Source organism: Dermacentor albipictus, chromosome 7, assembly GCF_038994185.2.
Source record: "Dermacentor albipictus isolate Rhodes 1998 colony chromosome 7, USDA_Dalb.pri_finalv2, whole genome shotgun sequence".
In the NCBI taxonomy this organism is placed as follows: Eukaryota; Metazoa; Arthropoda; class Arachnida; order Ixodida; family Ixodidae; genus Dermacentor; species Dermacentor albipictus.
Window position 1 is genome coordinate 12,996,493 of NC_091827.1, and position 23,149 is coordinate 13,019,641.

The 23,149-nt window shown below is 46.8% G+C and overlaps 1 protein-coding gene across 1 annotated transcript in view; it reads right to left on the reverse strand.

Annotated features, from left to right (window-relative positions):
- Positions 1–22,946, reverse strand: part of LOC139047692 (serine/threonine-protein phosphatase PP1-beta catalytic subunit) — a 36,702-nt gene extending 13,756 nt beyond the window's left edge. The window contains exons 1-4 of the mRNA XM_070521622.1: positions 22,788–22,946; positions 13,537–13,668; positions 9,037–9,372; positions 3,577–3,648 (exon numbers count right to left, since the gene is read on the reverse strand). Of these exons, the coding sequence (XP_070377723.1) occupies positions 3,577–3,648; positions 9,037–9,372; positions 13,537–13,668; positions 22,788–22,839 (592 nt within the window). The 5' untranslated portion in view covers positions 22,840–22,946. The remainder of the gene's footprint in view (positions 1–3,576; positions 3,649–9,036; positions 9,373–13,536; positions 13,669–22,787) is intronic.
- Positions 22,947–23,149: the final 203 nt, after the last annotated feature.

The following is a 23,149-nucleotide window of genomic DNA, read 5'->3' on the forward strand; positions in this document are numbered from 1 at the left end:
AAGAGCGCTACATCGTCGAGAACTATAGCTTCGGTGATGCCGCAAGCTGCTGTGCCCTTGGTGGATGCGGCTGGACTGAGCTCGCCAACAGCAGCTTCGCCGGTGGACGCGGCTGGACAGTGCCGATCGGTGTCAACTTCGGTGTTACCGCAAGTCTCTGCAGTGCCGGTGGATGCGCCTGGACTAAGCCCGTCGAAAATTCTAACTTTTGAGACGCTGCAAGTCGCTTCGGATTCCGTGTCGTCGGAAGCGGCCGAGCCGGCTGACCTAAGCCTAACGTCGACTTCGGCGTTTCCGCTCGCCGCTTCGGTGCCGACGGACGCGGCTGAACCGAGCTCGCGTGTTCAACGCTTCGACACGGTGTTTTGCGCCGAGTGCGCGGAGCGTGAAAAGTACGCAGACAACATTAAAACTTCATTGGCGAAGAAGTCCGCGACTTCACGCAAGTTCGATCTAATGAAAGTCGGCACAGCAAGTGAAGACAACTTTCTGAGCTTTCTTTTTTTTTTTTGTCAAGTGCCAATGCAATACAGAGGTTTTCAAAATCTTTACATGAACAGATTTCTGTGAGTTTGGTGTTATTGTGTTCAGTAATGACTGGGCTGCATGCTAAAGCATTAAATTTTTCCATGTGATAGGTAAACAAAAGTGGCAGAGTAAGCAAAACTTTGAATGCAATTTTCTCAGCTTTGCTTTTTCGATCAAATGCCTTTGCCTTACAGAACTTTTCATAATGTTTGCATCAACTGATTTTATTGAATTAGGTATCATTTTTTTCAGTAAAACCTCAGCTACATCCTAAAGCTTTCCATTTTTCATTAAACCCAATAGACTAGCAATTAGGTCAGATGTAAGCTAATTACTCCCGCACTGTTTTTTTCTTCCTACTTTGTTATTCATTCATGACCTATATGATCACTTTTTAAAAATTTCTTTAGCTTTAGGATGTGCAGTGGGCCCTTGGAAATGACAGCTATTCTTTGAAACTAGTTTTTTTAATTAAGAAATTATCATAATGGCCCGTAAGAAAAGACCTATGTGGGATAAATTATTTTGCAATATCTTCATTTCCAGATAAGATATATAAAATCTGAATATATATTTGGGATCAGCATTCAAAGATATATCTGCATGCCAATTTTCAGGAAGATATGTTAAGAAATAAAAAAAAAGTTTTCAAGACCCTCATCCCCCCTTAAATGTAATGGCAGCCAAAATCAGCACATCGCAGCCTAGCAGGTCATCAATGATGTCCGCATTTGAGCTCATTGTGGTAGGCGGCACTTGAGGCTCTTCAGTTGCAGAGTCAGGCTCATTTGGACTGCGAGGGCACCTGTGTTGGTGCCATTTGACGCGGCCTGTCTATAAGTTCACGAGAAAAGACTTCTTGGAGTCAGCAGAGCGCCGTCTGGAATGCATACTAAACAAACAAGCACAGAATGGTGGTACGCTGTCCGGAAGACAAACTCATCAAACAGAATGGTGAGAGCAGGCCATGGGTGGGACTGCCGGAATAGCCAGAAGAGGATGTGATGGTCACTATGTTTATACAACCTATAATTCAGGCAAAGCCTCCAAGATCAGTATTTGCAGGTAAATCTCGGAGGTCTAGGGCTCCGAACAAGGCAAGGACTCAGAGATTACTATTTAACATGTAATCTCCGAGGCCATACTAGATGTCTCATCAAGGTTGCCAGAGGAGATAATGGCGGCAGAGTCAGTGTACGCTACCAGCCACAGACGAAGTCCGGATAATTTAATGGAGAGCTGGCAGCTGTCCAAAATATCAGCCTTTACACACTAAGTCTAAGGGGCCGTTGGCAGTGCCACAAAGCTGTCCGAATTACTGAGCATGCCCGGATTATCGGTGTCTGATTTATCGGTTGGCGACTGTATTTTGTTGAAAGCATTGCCTTGCCGATTTCTTTCGTTGTCAGCCTCGCTTGTAAACTAAAATGTACTGATTTGGGCCACAAACAATGTTTGACAAGCACCAAATCACGCCTGCACTCAATTGCAGACAAATGTTTCAATAAATTTCTCAGCACACAAGAGTGCCCACGTGACAAGGGTATCGAGCAAAATTTAATGGCATGCACACAACCGACAGACTTCCCAGCAGAGGTTTGGGAAGCAGTCGACCCCAGCTTGAGATGCCAAACATGCCTGCCAATGCTTCAGTCGCGGAGATGTTCCACGACTGTGTGTACACTTGCTTCCTAGGCTTCTAGAACCTCACGGTCGCCACTGCTTTCTCATGCCTGACCGGTCAAATGTGACATGACTGCTTTTGTTATGCAGCACCCAGACCACCACTCAAGGAAAAGAGCGCTGCAAATAGTACACAGCTGGACGTGGGAAAGGGAGACAGGCGTAACGACAGTAAAAGCTGGAAAAAGAATTTCAAACCCAATGTGTTATGTCTGAAACAAAACTAGAGCTGCACGGCTCTAATGCAGCATGTTTTGCATAGTGTTGCACTCCATGAACACTTTAACGGTCTTTTTTTTTTTCTCCATTTTCTTTTTATTACAGATTTAAAATCTTCATAGAGACTTATTTCAAAAAATATTTAGCAAATTTTTTTAGTGGCCATAAAGTGAAAAAAAAAAAATGTTCTGTAGGCAAACACACATTGCTTATGCGTGAATACAGATGGGCTTGCATGGATGCCTTTAAGAATAAAAAAACAGATACAATGGAATAGACATATTCCAATTCAGCACTTGGGCAGTAGTCCACATCGAAGGAATCACCGCTCGACTGAGGGGCAGTCAGTTTTCAAGCTCAAGAAACACAGGTGTGCAAGTACTGTTCATATACAGTGGAATTGTTTGTCATACCAGTGCTCCCCCCACCTGTGAACAGATGAAATCGCACCCTTGTAAGCATTAAACAAGCGAGCATCATGCCGTCCGAGATTATAAAAACCATACAGATATCAGTTTTTACGAGTGCGACAAATGGAAACAGTCCACAATACGAAACCAAAACTCACCACAGTACACCCAAACACGTGCAAATCTGCAAGCAGTTGCCAACGCACCGGCATAAACAAGCTGTGGACCTAAAACCAAAGAACTACAAAGCAGGGAGGAAAAAAAAAATCCATGCATCCACGCAAGGTGGCAGCATTTGCTGGGCAAGAGAGATGAAACAGTGGCATGTTTTTCAAACATACACATGGCGTCGCAAATTACGGCATCGACCATTTGGGACTTGTTCGCGGCATCATATATTTCAGTCTTTTACCCTCAAAGGGTCAAACGTGTGGCAGAAACAATTTATAGAACACTTCCACCAAGCTGAAGTCTTGTCAGGAACACACTGATCTAGCACTGAGGTCTGCAAGCTGCACTGCATGCTTTGAGACATGCTGCTACTTTTAGTGCACCTAGCCTAACCACTTTTTATTGTATACATGCCTGTGAATGTGCTACGAAACTGGCGCTCATTACTGCCACAAATCCTCAGCTAAAGCTTTCCACTAGAGACACGAACTCTAGATTCAGCACAGTACACAAGCAAACAAAGAGAAATGGGTAGGCCCACAGAGTCAGAGACAATGACACGTACCCGTGTCCGGAACATCTGTTGGTCGCATGATACGCCTGATCTGTTCCATGGACTGGAGGTCAGGGGAGAGCCCTGCAGTGAGGACAACATGCAGTTTCTCAGCACATATGCAAGATATAGTCGAACCTCGACATATCGAACAGCGCGGCGATTGCAAAATAGTTCAATATAGCATGAATTCTATACATAAAATCACGTAAAAAACGCATCATAACCTTCTACAAGTCGATCAATGAACCAAGGGCACTATCGGGGATCGTTGTTCGGAGCGCGGATTCGGTTGCGTTGCGTGGATTGGGCATAGGCTGCACGGACTTCGTCCACGGGGAGCACACTTTTGGTTGCGCCGCATGCAATTAGCCTAGGCCGCGCCGATTTTGTCAGCCGCGCGAAGTGGGCGCGGCCCGGGCCAATCGCGTGCAGCAGAAACGAACACTCGCTCCAAACAACGATTCCCGATCGTGCCCCAATCGTGGCGCAGTAAACGCTCACTTGAAGCTTCACACAAGGTATTTATTTATTTAGCTGAAAGTACTTCAACAGTGTAGCCTGCTTTCTATTGACAGCCCCGTGCTTAAGGGGGGACGCGGGTCTTGAAATCGCGAAAAATGGTCAAAAATGGCAATTTTCAAAAATTGCGTTTTTGAAGTCTTTAATGTCCCAACTATGCCTCTACAAAATATTATGGCGCAATTCCTACTCGAAGTATAAAATAAACGGTAATTTATAAACGTCGGTGAGCCGAAATTGAACGCCAAGCGCGAAGATTTGCCTCATTTTCAAGCTGCCGTAGCTCCGCGCGACGCGAACCGATCGGCGCCATCTTGGTCTCGTTTGAAAGCTGGTTTCCCGCTCTCCATTCTGGCGCCCCTCGGCACGCTGTAGACCCTCGTGCAGCGGAGGGATTGGCACCCGTTCTCAAGCGGGAAATCGTCGCGAGACAGCCGCTGATTGGGTGAACCGGGCGCCTCCTCGAGGCGCAGCCCTCTGATTGGCCGTGACGTATGCTTCGCCTTCCGCGGCCGCGTTGTTCGACTCCTTCACGTCGTCTGCTTTCGCCTGCACGCACGTCATTTTTCGAGCTCCTCTTTGTTTCCTAGTATTTTTCGTTCTGCCTTTTTCTTTATCGTTCTTCTAGATATTTTGGCTATTGGGTCGCTTCTTTTAACCACGAATTTCTTGCTTTTGCGTGCCTGGTGGCTTTGTTCCACGTGTCACGATGGCGCGAGACGCGCGCTTGAAAGCAAGCACGCGAAAAGCAGTCGGCAAAAAGAGACGCGCATGGAATAAGAACAGCGCTACATCGTCGAGAACTACAGCTTCGGTGATGCCGCAAGCTGCTGTGCCCTTGGTGGATGCGGCAGGACTGAGCTCGGCAACAACAGCTTCGCCGGTGGACGCGGCTGAACAAACCCCGTCGACGCTAGCTTCGCCTGTGGACGCGGCTGGACAGTGCCGATCAGTGTCAACTTCGTTACCGCAAGTCTGTGCAGTGCCGGTGGATGCGCCTGGACTAAGCCCGTCGAAAATGCCAACTTTTGAGACGCTGCAAGTCGCTTCGGATTCCGTGTCGTCGGAAGCGGCCGAGCCGGCTGACCTAAGCCTAACGTTGACTTCGGCGTTTCCGCACGCCGCTTCGGTGCCGGCGGACGCGGCTGAACCGAGCTCGCGTGCTCAACGCTTCGACACGGTGTTTTTCACGGAGGCGGAGTGCGCGGGGCGCGAAAATTACGCAGACAACATTAAAACTTCATTGGCGAAGCAGTCCGCGACTTCCCGCAAGTTCGAGCTAATGAACGTCGGCACAGCAAGTGAAGATGACGATCGCGGCACAGAGTACATCATCGTTGATCTCTCAGTGCTAAAGAAGTTGTTTGTGTCCACAAGCTGCAGCAAGTGTGGGATGACCACTCTCCAACTCGCAAAGTGCAGTGAGAGAGAATACGGCCTAGCAGTGAAGTTGGAGCTCACATGCTCAAATTGCGATTTCGCCGAGCGGCACTTCTCGTCGCCACGAGTGCCCGGGAAATCCAACATCACGCCCTTTGAAGTCAATTTGCGGGCAATGAAGGGAATTCAAAGTATAGGCAAGGGAGCGACTGCCCTAGCAGATTTTTGTGCCACCATGAACCTCTCTCACCGAGGACTTCACCACAAGACTTTCAGGGGGCATATGGACACCATGGTGAAAGCTTGCCAGGCAGTAGCTACTGCTACAGAAGCAGCAAGCGTCAAAGTGGTGAAGGACATGTACAAGAACTTCCTGAATCCACCAGGAAATGTAGATGTCATATTTGATGGCACATGGAAAACACGTGGTCACAATTCAAATATTGCAGTAGGCTGCATCATAGAGCTATACACTGGCCTAGTACTGGACCATGTTGTGCTCTCGAGGTACTGTCGTGGGTGCCAAGGGGCACCTGATCCCAGTGATGATGGGTACGGTGACTGGGCTGTGAACCACAAGTGCATGAAAAACATCGACTGCAATGCCGGCCGGATGGAGACTGAAGCAGCTATCATTTTGTTCAACAGGTCTCTGGAAAAAAATGGGTTGCGGTACACAACTATACTTTCTGATGGTGATAGCCGCACCTTTCATGCATTGACCTCAGGAGAAGTGTATGGATATATATCCATTGAAAAGAAAGACTGCTTGAACCATGTCCACAAGCGGATGGGGACGGCTCTTCGCAACTTGGTGGAGAAGAAGAAGGCACAAGGAGAATCTCTTGGCGGAAAGGGCAACCTCACCCAAGATAAGATAAAGAAAATTACAAACTACTATGGGTATGCCTTGCGGAGCCACAGCCACGACGTTGCAGGCATGAAAAAGGCAGTGCATGCCACGCTGTTGCACATGACCTCGACAGATGAAGCCCCAGACCACAGTTGCTGTCCTCAAGGGGTTGATTCGTGGTGTGCCTTCAATCGTGCTTTGGCGAACCAAGTGGAGCCGTCACCACACAAAAACCCTCTGCCAGGCCACGTTCGCACTGCTCTTGAGCCAATCTTTGCAAGGCTGGGCGACGAGGCCCTCTTGGAGCGCTGCAAAGATGGCATGACAAAGAACGCCATTGAGTGCCTACACTCTGTCATTTGGAGCCAAAGCTCCAAGAACACGCATGACTCTTTGCTGGCTGTTGAAAGAGCTGTTGCAGAAGCAGTTTCTCGCTTCAACCAAGGAATGGCAGCAACCAGCAGAGCTGTTGCAGCACAGCTTGGTTACAGTCCTGGGAGCTGCCTCATTCGTAGGAGCCTTGAGAAAGATAAGCAGAGGCTGTGCAGGTCTGATAAAAGTCACACCAACGCTGAAAAGGTGAAGAAGAGGATGGCCAAGAAACACAAGCCTGACAGAACCCAGGACTACTGCCCAGGACTTTTGTGAATGTGTGGCAGATTCATAGAAAATAGCAGGTGACTTTTTGAGCTTTTTTTTTGTCAAAGGCCAACGCAATACAGAAGTTTTCACAATCTTTACATGAACAGATTTCTGTGAGTTTGGTGTTATTGTGTTCAGTAATGACTGGGCTGCATGCTAAAGCATTAAATTTTTCCATGTGATAGGTAAACAAAAGTGGCAGAGTAAGCAAAACTTTGAATGCAATTTTCTCAGCTTTGCTTTTTCGATCAAATGCCTTTGCCTTACGGAACTTTTCATAATGTTTGCATCAACTGATTTTATTGAATTAGGTATCATTTTTTTCAGTGAAACCTCAGCTGCATCCTAAAGCTTTCCATTTTTCATTAAACCAAATAGACTAGCAATTAGGTCAGGTGTAAGCTAATTACTCCTGCATTGTTTTTTTCTTCCTACTTTGATATTCATTCATGACCTATATGATGACTTTTAAAAAATTTCTTTAGCTTTAGGATGTGCAGTAGGTCCTTGGAAATGACAGCTATTCTTTAAAACTAGTTTTTTTAATTAAGAAATTACCATAATGGCCCGTAACAAAAGACCTATGTGGGATAAGTTATTTTGCGATATCTTCATTTCTAAATGAGATATATCAAATCTCAATATATATTTGGAATCAGCATTGAAAGATATATCTGCATGCGAATTTTCAGGAAGATACGTTAAGAAATAAAAAAAAAGTTTTCAAGACCCTCATCCCCCCTTAAACACGAAGTCCTCAACAGTCTAAACAATCGACAAGCAATAGGCCAGTCCTCTATAGTGCCGCATAGCGGCATAGAAGGGCCAAAGCAGCTACAGCCTAAGTCGGGAGCTGGGCAACATCAGTGCTTGCGAGATCAACCTCGGCAGCGTCTTCGTTTAGTCGCTACTTATGCTGCAATCTCCATGCCCGCCAATCAAAGCGTTTTGAAACACTGTCAATAACAAAGTCTTAAGTGGCGTCTGCCAAGGCATCTATGAGTGAGCCCAGTGAGCGCATGATGTCGCGCGTCTTTGTGGATGCAAACCACCAGTGCTCGCAAGGCACGGCAGGTGCAGAGCACGGCACCAAGAAGGACTCAGTGCGACAAATGCAATGCGTCTTTGACGCTGTCGAACTAGCCAAGCCGCCGCTTGCATATGCCCCGACGTTCAAATGGACCCTTGAGCGCGATCGATGTGTGCAGCTACAATGCGCAGCAGTCAATAACGCCCATCGCGCCACCACGATCTTCGATGGTGTTGCGGGAGAAAGCTCACCGCCTGTCAACAGAGCGCACGTGGTCTAGAGTGGCGGAGTTTGATATATCCGTTTTACGTCTGACGCCGTTCGAAATAATTAAAAATGCATGCGATTTTCCAGGTGATACAGAAAGTGTTCGATATATCCATGGTCGATATATTAAGGTTTGACTGCATCGTGCGTAAAGCATTAAGTGTTTAATATAGAGACAAGAACAAGAATACATAAGGATGAACGCATAATGTAATGTAACACCAACTATCCCAGCAGTTGTACTATTACGCTGCATGTGCGAGAGAAGCGAGCATCCTCACACCGTTCCTGTCAAGAAATCAACTTGCTATGGCAATGCCATTGCTTGAGCCTGTGCCGTTACGACTGAACAATGCACTAAAAAAGAAAAAAGCACACACACCACTGCACACCCACAGATTGGAGCATCCTTAGATAAGACATGACAGATTCTTCCAAGGCTGACCACATATCCCAGGTGGTCGTGCTTGCCATTAAACCTTAATACACAAGACAAAAAGGCTAGCTTTGTGTGAAAGTACTTTTCTGAACAGTTCCTAAAGCTGCACGACTGACTGGCATGCCTGCATAACCTAGTTGCACAGCTGCATCAACCGTGGTTAACTCAAAGTTGAAACACCCAACACAGTTAAAGACAATACATCTATTCATAGCAATTCTGTTACTTGTGGCAAGCACACATGTAGATGTCATTAGATTGTCTTTGTAAACAAATGCAACTACAGTAGGCCGTAAAGGGTATGCAGCATTCAGCACACCAGCAGTGCAACTGACTCACCGCCATGGCAGCAGAAGATTTTCTCATCGATGATGGCAGCAATGGGCAAGCAGTTGAAGCAGTCGGTGAACGTCTTCCAGAGCTTGATGTTGTAGCGTCGTTTGCACTCGTCGTAGAAACCATAGATGCGGTTGATGGACGCGCACTCGTGGTTGCCCCGCAGTAGAAAGAAGTTCTCGGGGTACTTGATCTTGTAGGCAAGCAGCAGGCAGATCGTCTCCAGTGACTGCTTGCCTCGGTCGACGTAGTCGCCCAGGAAAAGGTAGTTGGCCTCGGGAGGAAAGCCACCGTACTCGAAGAGCCGCAGCAGATCCGTGTACTGGCCATGGATGTCGCCTGCACGCATACACCGGACATAGAAATTATTACCGCCATGCAAGCTTTAGAAGGACAATAATGAGAAACACTAAACAACTGCAGGTTAGTACATCACCATATAAAAACACTGCACTTAAGGGGGGACGCGGGTCTTGAAATCGCGAAAAATGGTCAAAAATGGCAATTTTCAACAATTGCGTTTTTGAAGTCTTTAATGTCCCAACTATGCCTCTACAAAATATTATGGCTCAATTCCGACTCGAAGTATAAAAAAATGGCAATTTAGAAACGGCGGTGAGCCGAAATTGAACGCCAAGCGCGAAGGTTTGCCTCATTTTCAAGCTGCCGTAGCTCCGCGCGACGCGAACCGATCGGCGCCATCTTGGTCTCCTTTGAAAGCTGGTTTCCCGCTCTCCATTCTGGCGCCCCTCGGCACGCTGTAGACCCTCGTGCAGCGGAGCGATCGGCACCCCAAGCACCCGTTCTCAAGAGCGAAATCGTCGCGAGACAGCCGCTGATTGGGTGAAACGGGCGCCTCCCCGAGGCGCAGCCCTCTGATTGGCCGTGACGCATGCTTCGCCTGCCGCGGCCCCGCGGCCGCGTTGTTTAGACTCCTTCGCGTCGTCTGCTTTCGCCGGCGCGCACGTCATTTTTCGCATTCCTCTTTGTTTCTTAGTATTTTTCGTTCTGCCTTTTTCTTTATCGTCCTTGTAGATATTTTGGCTATTGAGTTGCCTCTTTTAACCACGAATTTCTTGCTTTTGCGTGCCTGGTGTCTTTGTTCCGCGTGTCACGATGGCGCGAGACGCGCGCTTGAAAGCAAGCACGCGAAAAGCAGTCAGCAAAAAGAGGCACGCATGGAATAAGAGCGCTACATCGTCGAGAACTACAGCTTCGGTGATGCCGCAAGCTGCTGTGGCCTTGGTGGATGCGGCTGGACTGAGCTCGCCAACAACAGCTTCGCCGGTGGACGCGGCTGTACAGTCCCGATCGGTGTCAACTTCGGTGTTACCGCAAGTCTCTGCAGTGCCGGTGGATGCGCCTGGACTAAGCCCGTCGAAAATGCAAACTTTTGAAACGCTGCAAGTCGCTTCGGATTCCGTGTCGTCGGAAGCGGCCGAGCCGGCTGACCTAAGCCTAACGTCGACATCGGCGTTTCCGCACGCCGCTTCGGTGCCGACGGACGCGGCTGAACCGAGCTCGCGTGCTCGCTTCGACGTGGTGTTTTGCGCGGAGTGCGCGGGGCGCGAAAAGTACGCAGACAACATTAAAACTTCATTGGCGAAGAAGTCCGCGACTTCCCGCAAGTTCGAGTTAATGAACGTCGGCGCAGCAAGTGAAGACGAATTTCTGAGCTTTTTTTTTGTTTTTTTTTGTCAAGTACCAATGCAATACAGAGGTTTTCACAATCTTTACATGAACAGATTTCTTTGCGTTTGGTGTTATTGTGTTCAGTAATGACTGGGCTGCATGCTAAAGCGTTAAATTTTTCCATGTGATAGGTAAACAAAAGTGGCAGAGTAAGCAAAACTTTGAATGCAATTTTCTCAGCTTTGCTTTTTCGATCAAATGCCTTTGCCTTACAGAACTTTTCATAATGTTTGCATCAACTGATTTTATTGAATTAGGTATCATTTTTTTCAGTAAAGCCTCAACTACATCCTAAAGCTTTCCATTTTTCATTAAACCCATTAGACTAGCAATTAGGTCAGATGTAAGCTAATTACTCCCGCATTGTTTTTTTCTTCCTACTTTGTTATTCATTCATGACCTATATGATCACTTTTTAAAAATTTCTTTAGCTTTAGGATGTGCAGTGGGCCCTTGGAAATGACAGCTATTCTTTGAAACTAGTTTTTTTAATTAAGAAATTATCATAATGGCCCGTAAGAAAAGACCTATGTGGGATGAATTATTTTGCAATATCTTCATTTATAGATGAGATATATAAAATCTGAATATATATTTGGGATCAGCATTCAAAGATATATCTGCATGCCAATTTTCAGGAAGATATGTTAAGAAATAAAAAAAAAGTTTTCAAGACCCTCATCCCCCCTTAAGAGGGCTTGCTCCTTAGCTGAGCAACTTTCATGCTGAAAGCTCAATGGCTCACGATACCAACCAGGCACCACGAATTTCACAATATTTTCTTGTATTTGGCTTCCTGTGCAACAAGAGAAAGAGAGAGAAAAGGAGAAGACAGGGAGGTTAGCCAGTGTAAGTGCCGGCTGCCTACCCTGCACTGGGAAATGGGGTAAAGGGAATAAAAGGTGATAGAATGAACAAATACAAGAAATAAAGCGAGAAAAATCCACACAGTAACACAATGCTACATGCTATAACTTTCGAAGTCTGTTGCACAATTCGCAAGCCTTCAAGAACTTGAACAGAGCACCTAAGGCCTTGAATGTTAAAACCCATCTGGACCAGTGTCCTAGAACTTTTTCGTCTGTCAAGGGACGATTATACTGTTCAACAACAGCGGCCAGGCTGAGATTGTGCCTATTTCTGATGCAATACTTATCAATGCGAGTAGGACTCTTCGGGTACTTGATGCACTTCACATGTTCTGACTGACTGCCTATCAATTTGTGTTTCCATTTTCCCACTAACTTGGGTCACTTGGATTGGGTAGTCCAAATCCGACGGGTAGTGCATCAGGCTGCTGTGCTTATGGGACACGGTTCACACCCACTGTCGGACAACCTTGGGTCAATGAGTACATGTTGCTCTTCAATGAACCCGATTACAACTTGGGTCACTGGTATGTGCTACTAGTTGTGTGCCACTCTTCAATGAATCTCTTGACGCCAAATTCGATAACAGGGCATATGCCACTGCATATGTGCTGCACTTCGACAAAAATGTCTTAAATTTCATCAGGTGGTTGGTGGAATGAAACCCCTACCACATGCAAGCTTAGTGCCGCCACCACTAGATGGTGCAGCACGTGCAGGGGGAAGCGTGGGAGAGGACCCTGGATGCACACAAGTTTCAGCGTTGGCAATACAATGCGTTGCTACACAGCTTTAGTGCTAACTGCATCAATGTTGACGTTCATCGTGAGATGCGCTCTTCCATAAAACGTCGAGTGACACTGGTTTCTTGTGCAGCACCTCCCAAGACGACCGGGGAGGAAATTCAAAATAAATCAGAAGAAACATAGAAAAAAATATAAAAAAGTATACAGTACAAAATTCAAGATTCTTATTATAGATGATATCAGAGCACAAGTTTATTTACAAAATGAGTTACTGAAGTGTCTGGAATAATTATAAATCGCTGAGACGACCGTGGACGAAGTTCGAAATAAATCGGAATAGAAAAAAAAAAATAGTACAGTACAAAATTTGTGGGTTTCATTTAGATATATCCGAGCATAAGTTTAGTTACAAGTCGAGTTACTGAAATGTCTGGAATAAGAATTCACTTATCGCAGCACACCAAAGCACTGAATCAGACTTTAGAGACCCACCATCTGAGCACAAGTGGCGAAATTCCTGTAATCCTGGAAGAACAAAGCTTTATACACAAGAAGGTGGCATGATATTTAACCGGCTAGTTAATGGAAAACAACTGCCTTTGTGTTCGGTTCGTGTGTTGTGTTTACCTAAAGAACATGAATACCGAGGTGCGAGCGCCACTAAGAGGCACCTAAATGAAAGGTTAGGATCACCTACCATTTTTTAAAATTTGATAAACAATGAACAACCTCGGCGATAAGTTGCCAAAACTAGGCTACTGCCTTGAGCTGAGCTAGCAGGAGAATTAGAAAGCAGCATCACTACTAAGATTTTGTTTAAGAGTTTTTTCTGGTATCTAATAATATTTCCTCCGCATAAATGTAATCTGCCAACCTAGATCAGCTTTTGCTTATTTGCTTTCTTTGGGTGTTTAACGTAAAGGAATGGTGAGCCTTCGCTGTCATTACCAACTCAACTTGGTCCTGACTGTACTGTGAATCACCACGACAACCACAACTTGTAGACATGGAAAAAAAAAAAAAATTATTCGGGCCTTCCTGATGTGCACCCAGGCACATACGTGTTCATGAGTATAGTTTCACTGCGCTCATTCTTTGCAGCGTGAAACCAGCCTCCACTGCACAGTTCACAAACTATTCACTGGTTCCTCCTAAACGCAAGAACACAAAGGAGGACACTGAAGCAGCAGACTCACCGCAAATTTTGAGCGGTGCCTCAAGCTCAAGCAGGATCGGCTGGCTGAGGAAGATCTCGCGAGACTTTAGGCAGAGGCCACGAACCTCCGCCTCCGTCAGCTGCACCGTCTTTCCTGGGCGGCATCCCCGGACTGCAGGGAAGGCAAGCCATCAGCCTCCGTTTCACCCATCCACTGGCGTGGGCCGATTTCAGTGGGTCATGCCCCTCCACAAACACTGCCGAGTTGCATTATGCGAAGTGTTCCAGAACACTCGGGAGGCTAGCACCTTCAAGCAAAGGCAGAAAACACTGCGACATGTGACACCTTGCCACACCACGTCACTTCCTGCGGAAGGCATTGCAGGCATACTGGCCTAAGCTATGTTACAAGCTGCAAATGCCCGAGATTGGAATGCCGTTCTTGTTGCCCCCTTTTTTTCCTCCCCTCACTTTTTGTCGCCTTTACAGCCCTTATATCCCCCACCCCAGTCCAGGGTAGCAAACCACAAACTTTGCTCTGGCTAACCTCCCTGCCTCTCTCTCTCTCTCTCTCATGCTGCACGTGCCTCCCATTCATGAATTCAGGCATTCTTAGATCGCTTAACTTTACTCTGTCAAAGTAGCCAAAGTGCACAGCTGCCAGGGCAAATTCATAGTTGTAGTGTGCTTGCCCAGATGATGCTTCTGAACTTGCAGACTCGCATATTCATTGTTGGCAGCCAAGACGGGCTAGCTCCTAAAATTCTGCCCATATTTTGCACCAACACATTACCACCTACTGCCTGAATTTTGCAAAGATCCAATTTCTGCAATCTTTTACGAACAGTCTACATTCAAAGAAATTTCTCCCTAAATAAATTTACAATTATGTCACAATACACATTATCTTCCAATTCGCAACATTACCCATGAATTACGCTAAAACTTCAGAGCTGACAGAAGACAATATTGAGGTTGCAAATGAGGTTATTTGAATTGAATTCTAGGGTTTTACGCGCTAAAACCATGATTTGATTATGAGGCATGCCGTGGTAGGGGACTCCAGATTAATTTTGACCACCACCAAATCTATAATGTGCCCACAATGTACGGGACACGGCATTCTTGAATTTTGCCACCATCCAAATTCAACCTTGGCGGCAGGATTCGATCCCACGACCTCGTACTTAGCCGCGCAACACCATAGCCGCTAAACCACCGCGGCAGGCAAATGAAGCAATTAATGCCCGCAAAATGTGAAACAGGTTTCTGCAGTAAATAACCACTAATCAAGGCCTATGTCTTCTATTCAATCAGATTTCATAACCTGTCAATTTTATTGGTTTCTACTGCACTCCAGGAATGACTAAACAACCCTGCACTTTGCTCGCCAATGTTTGAACATGTGCAAGATGTAAACAAAATTAAATTGAGGTTTTATGTGCCATAACCAAGATTTGATTATGAGGCACGCTGCAGCGAGGGACTCGAGGTTAATGTTGACCACTTGGGGTTCTTTAACGTGCAGACAATGCACAATACGTGAGCGTTTTTGTGTTCCACCCTCATCGAAATGCAGCCAGGATTCAATCCCACATCCTCAGCTTCGAAGCATGATGCCATAGCCACTACGGCAGGTATGTAAACAAGCCAGTCTTTGACACCTTGATAATGCAAAATGGTGATACTACAGCAAGTCCTTTTCTTTCAAAGGCCTTTCCAACGAACTACGCTGACTAATAAAAAAAGAAAAAAAAGAAAAAAAAAGACGCACAGCACTTTCCAAGACATGAAGCTTTTAGCCTTGCATGTCCACCCAAAGACATTTTGAGTACCTTTAGCATTATCAAATCATATAGTCATAAAAGCAATACAAAGCTGCCACTACTATATTTTTCATAAGAGAATGGCATAAAGGACAGGAAATGAATACTGCCAGTTATCTCCGTTACAGAAACCATGTGCCTCGACTTACCTACCTAAGCACAATATAATCAGATACGAGCACTACAATGTCTATGCAAGAAAAAGACTAGAGAAGAAATGCAACTCATTTAATAAAAAGTTACTAATAGAGGCAGATCTGGAAAGAATAGGCATAAATATGATATCAATAGAGGTAGGCTGGTAAGAGCAGATAGCACAATGTAGGACTACCGATGAATATTTACACAATAATCACAGCCTCTTGCAATTACATGCAACACTCGAGCCACACAATATTTAAATGTGATGTGTTCTTAGAATTGCCTTTTTTTTTTTTCACACTACAGAAGTATGTCACAATGAAGGCCAGTATGTACTGCATTTGACAAAAATGTTAAGCAAGCGCTAGGTACAGGCACGTACCCAGGATTTTTTTTCGGGGGGGGGCCCACCACCTCCATCATCATCATCATCATGTTTTATGTCCACTGCAGGACGAAGACCTCTCCCTGCGATCTCCATTTACCCCTGTCCTGCGCCGACCGATTCCAACTAGCGCCCGCGAATTTCCTAATTTCATCGCTCCACCTAGTGTTTTGTCGTCCTCGATTGCGTTTCCCTTCTCTTGGTACCCATTCTGTAACCCTAATGGTCCAACGGTTATCTAACCGGCGCATTACATGACCTGCCCAGCTACATTTTTTCCTCTTGATGTCAATTAGAATATCGTCTTTACCCGTTCGCTCTCTGATCCAAACCGCTCTCTTTCTCTCTTAACGTCACGCCTAGCAATCTTCGTTCGATCGCTCTTTGCGTCGTCCTTAACTTCATCTCAAGTCTCTGCCCCATATGCACTGGCAAAATGCACTGGGAAATGCACTGGCAAATGCATTGGCACTGGACATATTGCACTGGCAAAATGCACTGATCGCACAGCTTATTTTTCAATAATAATGGTAAGCTTCCAGTCAGGAGCTGGCAATGTCTGCCGTATGCGATCCAACCTATTTTTATTCTTCTGTGAATTTCCTTCTCATGATCAGGGTTCCCTCTGATGAATTGACCTAGGTAAACGTACTCCTTCATAGTCTCTGGTGGCCGACTGGCCATCCTGATCTCTTGTTCCTTTGCCCGGCTATTTATCATTGTCTTCATCTTCTGCATAATAATATTCATCCCCACTCTTACACTCTCTCTGTTAAGGTCTCCAATAATTTGTTGTAACTCGTCTGCATTGTTGTTGAATAGAACAATGTCATCGGCAAACTGAAGGTTGCTGAGATATTTGCCGTAGATCATTACTCCTAAGCCTTCCCACTTTAATAGCTTGAATTCTTCTAAGCACGCAAAAAATAGCTTTGGAGAAATTGTGTCTCCCTGTCTGACCCCTTTCTCTATAGGTATCTCCCTGCTTTTCTTGTGCAGAATTAAGGTAGGTGTATAACCTCTGTAGATATTCTAACGCGAAAGACGAGTCAGTAAGACGAGAAACTATTTACAGAATATATTTACAACAACGGTTGCAGCGCTGACCGGTTAGATTCACAGCGCGAGCCCAGTTCGTTCTTCCTCCTCTTTTCTGGAGTGATGGCACTTACGCGCCTCGTTCAAACAAACAAATACCTCACACATGTAGCAATATTTTCCAAGCTTTTTACGTAAGCATTCTGCACTCCTTGATTACGTAGTGCCTCTACGATTGCTGGTATCTCTACTGAATCAAATGCCTTTTCGTAATCTATATAAGCCACATAGAGAGGCTTATAGTACTCTGCAGATTTCGCGATAACCTGATTGATGACATGGATGTGATCCATTGTAAAGTATCTCTTCCTGAAGCCAGCCTGTTCCCTTGGTTGACAAAATCCAGTGTTAACCTTATTCTATGGGAGATTATTTTGGTAAATATTTTATATAATACTGGGAGCAAGCTAATGGTCCCATAATTGTTCAATTCTCTAACGTCTCCTTTGTTTGTGGATTAGTATAATGTCTGCATTCTTCCAGTTTTCTGGGACCCTTGCAGTCGATAGACACTTCGTATAAAGAGCCGGCAGTTTTCTAAGCATTATGTCTCCTCCACCTTTGATTAAATCGACTGTTATTCCACTTTATCCTCCCGCTCTTCATCGTTTCATGTCTTGCAGGGCCTTTCTGACCTCATCGCTAGTTATAGGAGAGTTTCTGTATCCTGTTCATTACTGTTTCTAAGTGAACTATCGGGACTCCTCTGGGTACTGTATACAGGTCAGCTTAGAATTTTTCCGCTACTTTTACTATATCTTCGAGATTGCTGATGATATTATCCTTCATATCTTTTAGTGCATACATCATGGTTTGTCCTATGCCAGGTTTCTTTTTTATTGATTTCAGGCTCCGTTCATTTTTTACGGCTTCTTCAGTTTTTTTCATGTTATAGTTTCGAATATCAGTTATTTTCGCCTTGTTGATCAGTTTTGACAGTTCCGCGAATTGCGTAACGCTGTGCGGCCGCCAGTCCCATACAACCGCGTAGAGCGCAGGACTCTGCGATTCTAGACGTACTGCGCTCACCGAGAAAGGTTAGAAAAACACGCACATAAGCACAGCAGAGAAGTGGCTACGTGAGGCGGTTCGACCGATAACTGTAGAAGCGTCACTCAAAACAAGTAATTGTTCTCCACTTCCGGCGGCGTTTTCTCTACTTCCTTTTTGAATAAAAAGATGTTGATCCATAAATATTCTCATAAACAACGGTTAACATTTTTAATTATTCACTTTTGCTTGCAGTTTGGTTGTTGCCTTGGCTCTCTCCCTTAGTAGATCGCTTAATTTCTCGACTCCTTGCAATTTTTGTTTCCAGTTGCCAATTTTGCACGAAAAGTGCTATACAGTTAGGGAAAGACAGACGAGGTAACAGGCGACAGTCATTTTACTTATGGGTTTAAGGGTTTTGCAAAGTTTCATGATGGACGCTTTTTCACATTATTTTATTTCCCACCTTATATAACCCATATCACGTGTACATGGTTCCGGGCATCTGCCAGCGTCGCGGCGAGCCGTAACTCAAGGAAACAATGAAGCAAAGGGATAAGTTAAACGCAATTGGCGTTTTCTCCGGCCGCAACTCGTTCCATGAGAGTACAGACCAGCTGAGCAACAGCCGCATCCCTCTCCTGGTCCCAGGATCAGCCTAAACAAAGAAGGTTGAACTAACAAAAGCAACAGCTATGCACGTGACGGTTGAATAGATGGTGACAACTGAACGCATCTCGAGTTAATCGCGCAGGTGGGGAATCTACGAGACAACTGTCCGTCAGATTACAAGAGATGCCGATAACTACCGCCATCTAAAAGGAGTGAAAAAGGCAGCATAATGCTGACCGATGAACAGCTGCGAAGTCTCAACATTGTTCTGGCGGCGCTTTAGGAATGTGTGAGGAGTGGTGGCGTGGGTGGGGAGTGGGGGGGGGGGTATGCCACTTGATTTCGGCGGGGGGGCCCGGGCCCCCCCGGCCCCCCCCCCCTGGGTACGTGCCTGGCTAGGTACATGGGCTTCATTTGTCTAGCATTCTGAATGTTCATCAAATTTATGAATGCAAGATCAATAAAACTGGCTCGTCAATGCGCGAACAAAAGAAACATGTTTGAGAATGGCAACAACAATGCAAGAAAGCTAGGGTCAGAATGAATATCTTCAGTCAGTAGGAAGAGCTGGAACTGTCATTTAACTGTAAATACAGATTTAAAAGGTCACTCACAGGGTCCGAAAACACCCTACGGATGTATACACAATTTAGGTCTGCCATGTAATCCAGGCAAGATGCAATCACTGCATCCACCGCAGCTATAAGTTCATGCTCCCGTCTGGACAATTCCTTTCAGTACAGTGGAAGCTACCGATCCTGTCGGCCAATCACGAACGAAAACCAGTTGCATGTCTCATGAGATGGAAGACAACTAGCCACCAATCCATCTATAATCCTTCTGTTCGACCAGCATCTGAGCGCACAGGGTGATTAGCAACGAACAATAGGCATAACTACTTTTGGTTCTCATCAGTGGTGTTGCAATGGGGGTGGCACACAGGGCACCTGCACCCCCCGCCCCCCTAAATTTGTTAGAATGCGGCCTTCCCAAGCCCCACCTCTGAATTTCTAGCTACGCCACTGGTTCTCGTCCTTGACCAATTAACAGGAGCCATAACTGTGCTGCACGTAATTGCAGTGAACCGAGCATAATACGAGTGTCAAACGGCGCATTTTTTATGAGGATCAAGCCTGATCCAAATCGACTTTCTCAGTCGTGATTAGCTCCTTTGCGCAGTAAGCTGCATAAGGGAGCCAATCACAGTCGTGAATTTTGATCCACATTGGGCTTGATCGTGATCAAAAGTGGTAATGTGACACCAGTATAACTCTCAACCCGCCATGATGCTTTCCGATTTGAAATGGCGTGCAGCTGTTTCATGCTGCAGAAATATGCACAACATTACATGGGACAGACATACGTTTGCATTTATGAAGCAACAGATAACGAGGTAAACAGAAAAAGCAAACCGCGACACCATATCCTTCAGCTTTTCTGAACGTAAAGCTCCAATCCAATGCCCGCTTTTCTGCAACACTAGAAATCTCCACAGCCCTGGCATTGTTCAAAATTTACCAAAACATGTCCCCTTCAATCTATGAACACGCAAAACGCCAATGCTAAGCCTCAAAACTCCATGTTATTGCATGATTCCCCGCTGTTTGAGCTACTGTACAGGGAAAAATAAACAAAGAGCTTTGTAAGAATAAAAAAGGAGGGTTCAAAAAAGTGAACCCTTTCCGGTTTTCATGCAGCGCGGGCACCTAAAATGAAGAAAAAAAAAGCAGCTCGCATCTAATAAAAACAACCAGAAACAAGACGGGGTGTGAAGAAGGAAGCAAACATGGAACCAGCGTCTCTTCGGCAGTGCTCCAGAAGGCAACGCGACGGCGCTAGGCCCCGCCGCAACCCCCTGCACCCCAATTAGGCGGAACAAATAGCTCCTGGAACAAAGCACGCTCACGTGTGCCGTGTACGACAGCGGCAAATCACTTGCGGGCACACGGCCGGTCTTTTTTTTTTTTTTCTTACACCGTGTCTCTAGACGGAGGAGGAAGATACAAAGGTGACACGTAACCAAAACGCAACACTCCTTGCCTAAAGCAGCATCACGGGACGAGATGTGAAGCAAGAGTGTGTTCAGGAGGCGGGGAGGAGGGCGCAGAGCTTCAAAAACGGGCCCTAGTACAGGCGGGCGAGAACAGACGGCGCAGCACGCGTTCTGCCTCGCCAATTAGAAACAATAGCTGTGCAACGCAAGGGACGATTCATCAAATGGCCCCGTGCAGGCGACAATCGCGGCTCAACCTGTCCGAGCCCTCCCTATCCCCGACCGACAGCCTACCAGACCACATTTTGTTGTTGTCCGTGTATTTCTTTTTGCGCAGCATACATTCGTTTTTTTTTGTTTTCTTGTGTGTTTCTGTGCTACCGATAGCTTCACGGGACTAAGTACACTTCGGCAACACTGTCGAAGCTCAAAACATTACCCCGAAAGGGCTGTTTGCAACGTGGTCAGGCATTTGCACTGGAGTGGCGATATTCATCCGCGGATTCACAGCGCAGCGATATGTTGTGATTAGCGAACTCCCACAGCAATGAGCAGGATTTCCCGTGCGCTTGATCACTGTTGCATCTGCCGAGTCGGTCATTCGATGCTTACACAGCGCGTTCGTGACGCAGCGCTAATCTCAAAGCTTTTGTTTGATTACTTGATACTCAAAGCCGAGATACCCAGAAAGGGCGAAAAAAGAAAGGCGAGTCTCTGTACCAGACGATTTACGATAACTGAGCCACGCAGACCCCTGCGGATCCTTAGCGCACCTACGGTCAGTCTCAAACTAAAAAGGCAAGAGGCGGTGCTCCTCGGTCGATTTCCGCGTTTCGCAACTCCAGAGACGGAAATGGTTAGTCGCAGAGGAAGCGTGGCCCCATGTATATAAAAGGGGGGAGGAAGGAGCAGGAGGGGTAATCCCTTGTGACACACGAAACCCGACGGTCGCTTTTGCGCAAGAACAAAAACGAGAATAAACGGCAGAGATCATGACCGCCTCTCCACTTCCCCTCGCGGCCTCCACCTATCCTAAAGGCACGCCGGCGGTATCATAAAAGCGAGCCGTGTGTAGTATATGCCGAGGTGGGGCACCTTCACAGCAGCCAGCTGAAACCGCCGGACACGAGATCGTGCCTTGCCGCCGTCACGCCGGTGACGAAATGCCCACGCGATTCAAGGTTAAAATACACGAGGAGAGGTACCGTCTCCGAGCGAAACTCCGCGGCCACCTCGCCCATACATCGCCGCACGCAAAGCTCGCACGGCGGTAGAGAAAAAGAAACTGGGGACTGTTTATCTCGCACTATCTACCCGTTTCTTTATTTGCCAACTTGGCGGCGCGAGGTGGAACCCATTCGCTGATGCGGTTTAGACGCACGTTCCAGAGAAGCACGCCGTGTTCTCAAGGCGACGCATCTCAGCTAAGCCTACCCACGACACCGACCTGGCCAAATGCTGGGCGCTTAAAAGCGGACGCCGAAAGGTCGCACCGAGAAAACAACTCCCGCAGCGAGTTGCCGCGCACCGAAAGGACTCGACCCCGCGACGCGTCACATAAAAGCGACGCAGCCCGGCCCGTGGTGCTTTTGCGCCTTCTCGGCTGCAGAGCAAGGTGCGGCGAGCGCTGCGGAAATAGGCGCAGGTTCACGGATGGCAAGCGGCAAGCCCCTGCGGCTGATGCATCCGACCGAAGTCGCGGTTCGAGTTTGGGTGCGCAATAACCGTATTTCCGCTCGCAACGCATAGCGCACATCAAACCTCTTCGCGGACGCAATCAGGGAGGCATAAATCACGCGAAACAACGCCCCAGCTTATCGCGGCAGAGACCGCACATCCCGCGCACAAGCCCCGGGCATCGGCCATTTCTTTCGTACCGTTTCCCCCCTTCCCAACAAGCGCTAAGTAGGGTGCTCGACTTTTAACAGGCCCACGAGCGTTTTGGCGGGTGTGACCGCGCTTACGTCAACTGTCGACATGTAAAGAGAGCCCGAATTTTTCGCACTGCGTATCGCGAGACGCGTCGCGCGGGTTAAAACGCGAGAAAAAAAAACCAACCAAGCGGCCGCTCAACCCCGCCGCTGCGAGTGACAATGACAGTATGCACGGCAAAACCTGTGCCTACCGGCGTCCAAAACAGAGCCGAGTTTCGCGAGAAACACGGCTCGATAGCGCTCGCCGGTAACTCGGAACAAACGTTCACTACCCCAAGTAATTAAACGAGCGCAAATGAAAGATTTTCTCACCTTCTAAGAGCCTGGAAATTATGCTGTCTACGTTCAGGTCTCCCTCCGCCATTTTCACCCGCTGATGACATCAAACGCGCCCCGACAGCCCCCGACGGCGCATGCGTTGCAGTTCGGGGCGACCGTCGCGCCGCGGCGCGTGGCGTGGCGAGCACTCGCAACACGCCCTTTGTTTATTTTTATTTTTTCTCGTCTTGTTGTTTGTTGTTCCTGCTTCTTTCTGGCGACGCTTCGCGCAAGCAGATGGCTTCCGGAGTGCTTTTTATGTGGCGTGCTTTTCCACTATCGCGCTTTGGGAATCGGAAAAACGCTTCTTTCTCAGGCAAAGAGCATTTGTTCGCCATTCCAGTCGACGCTGTCAG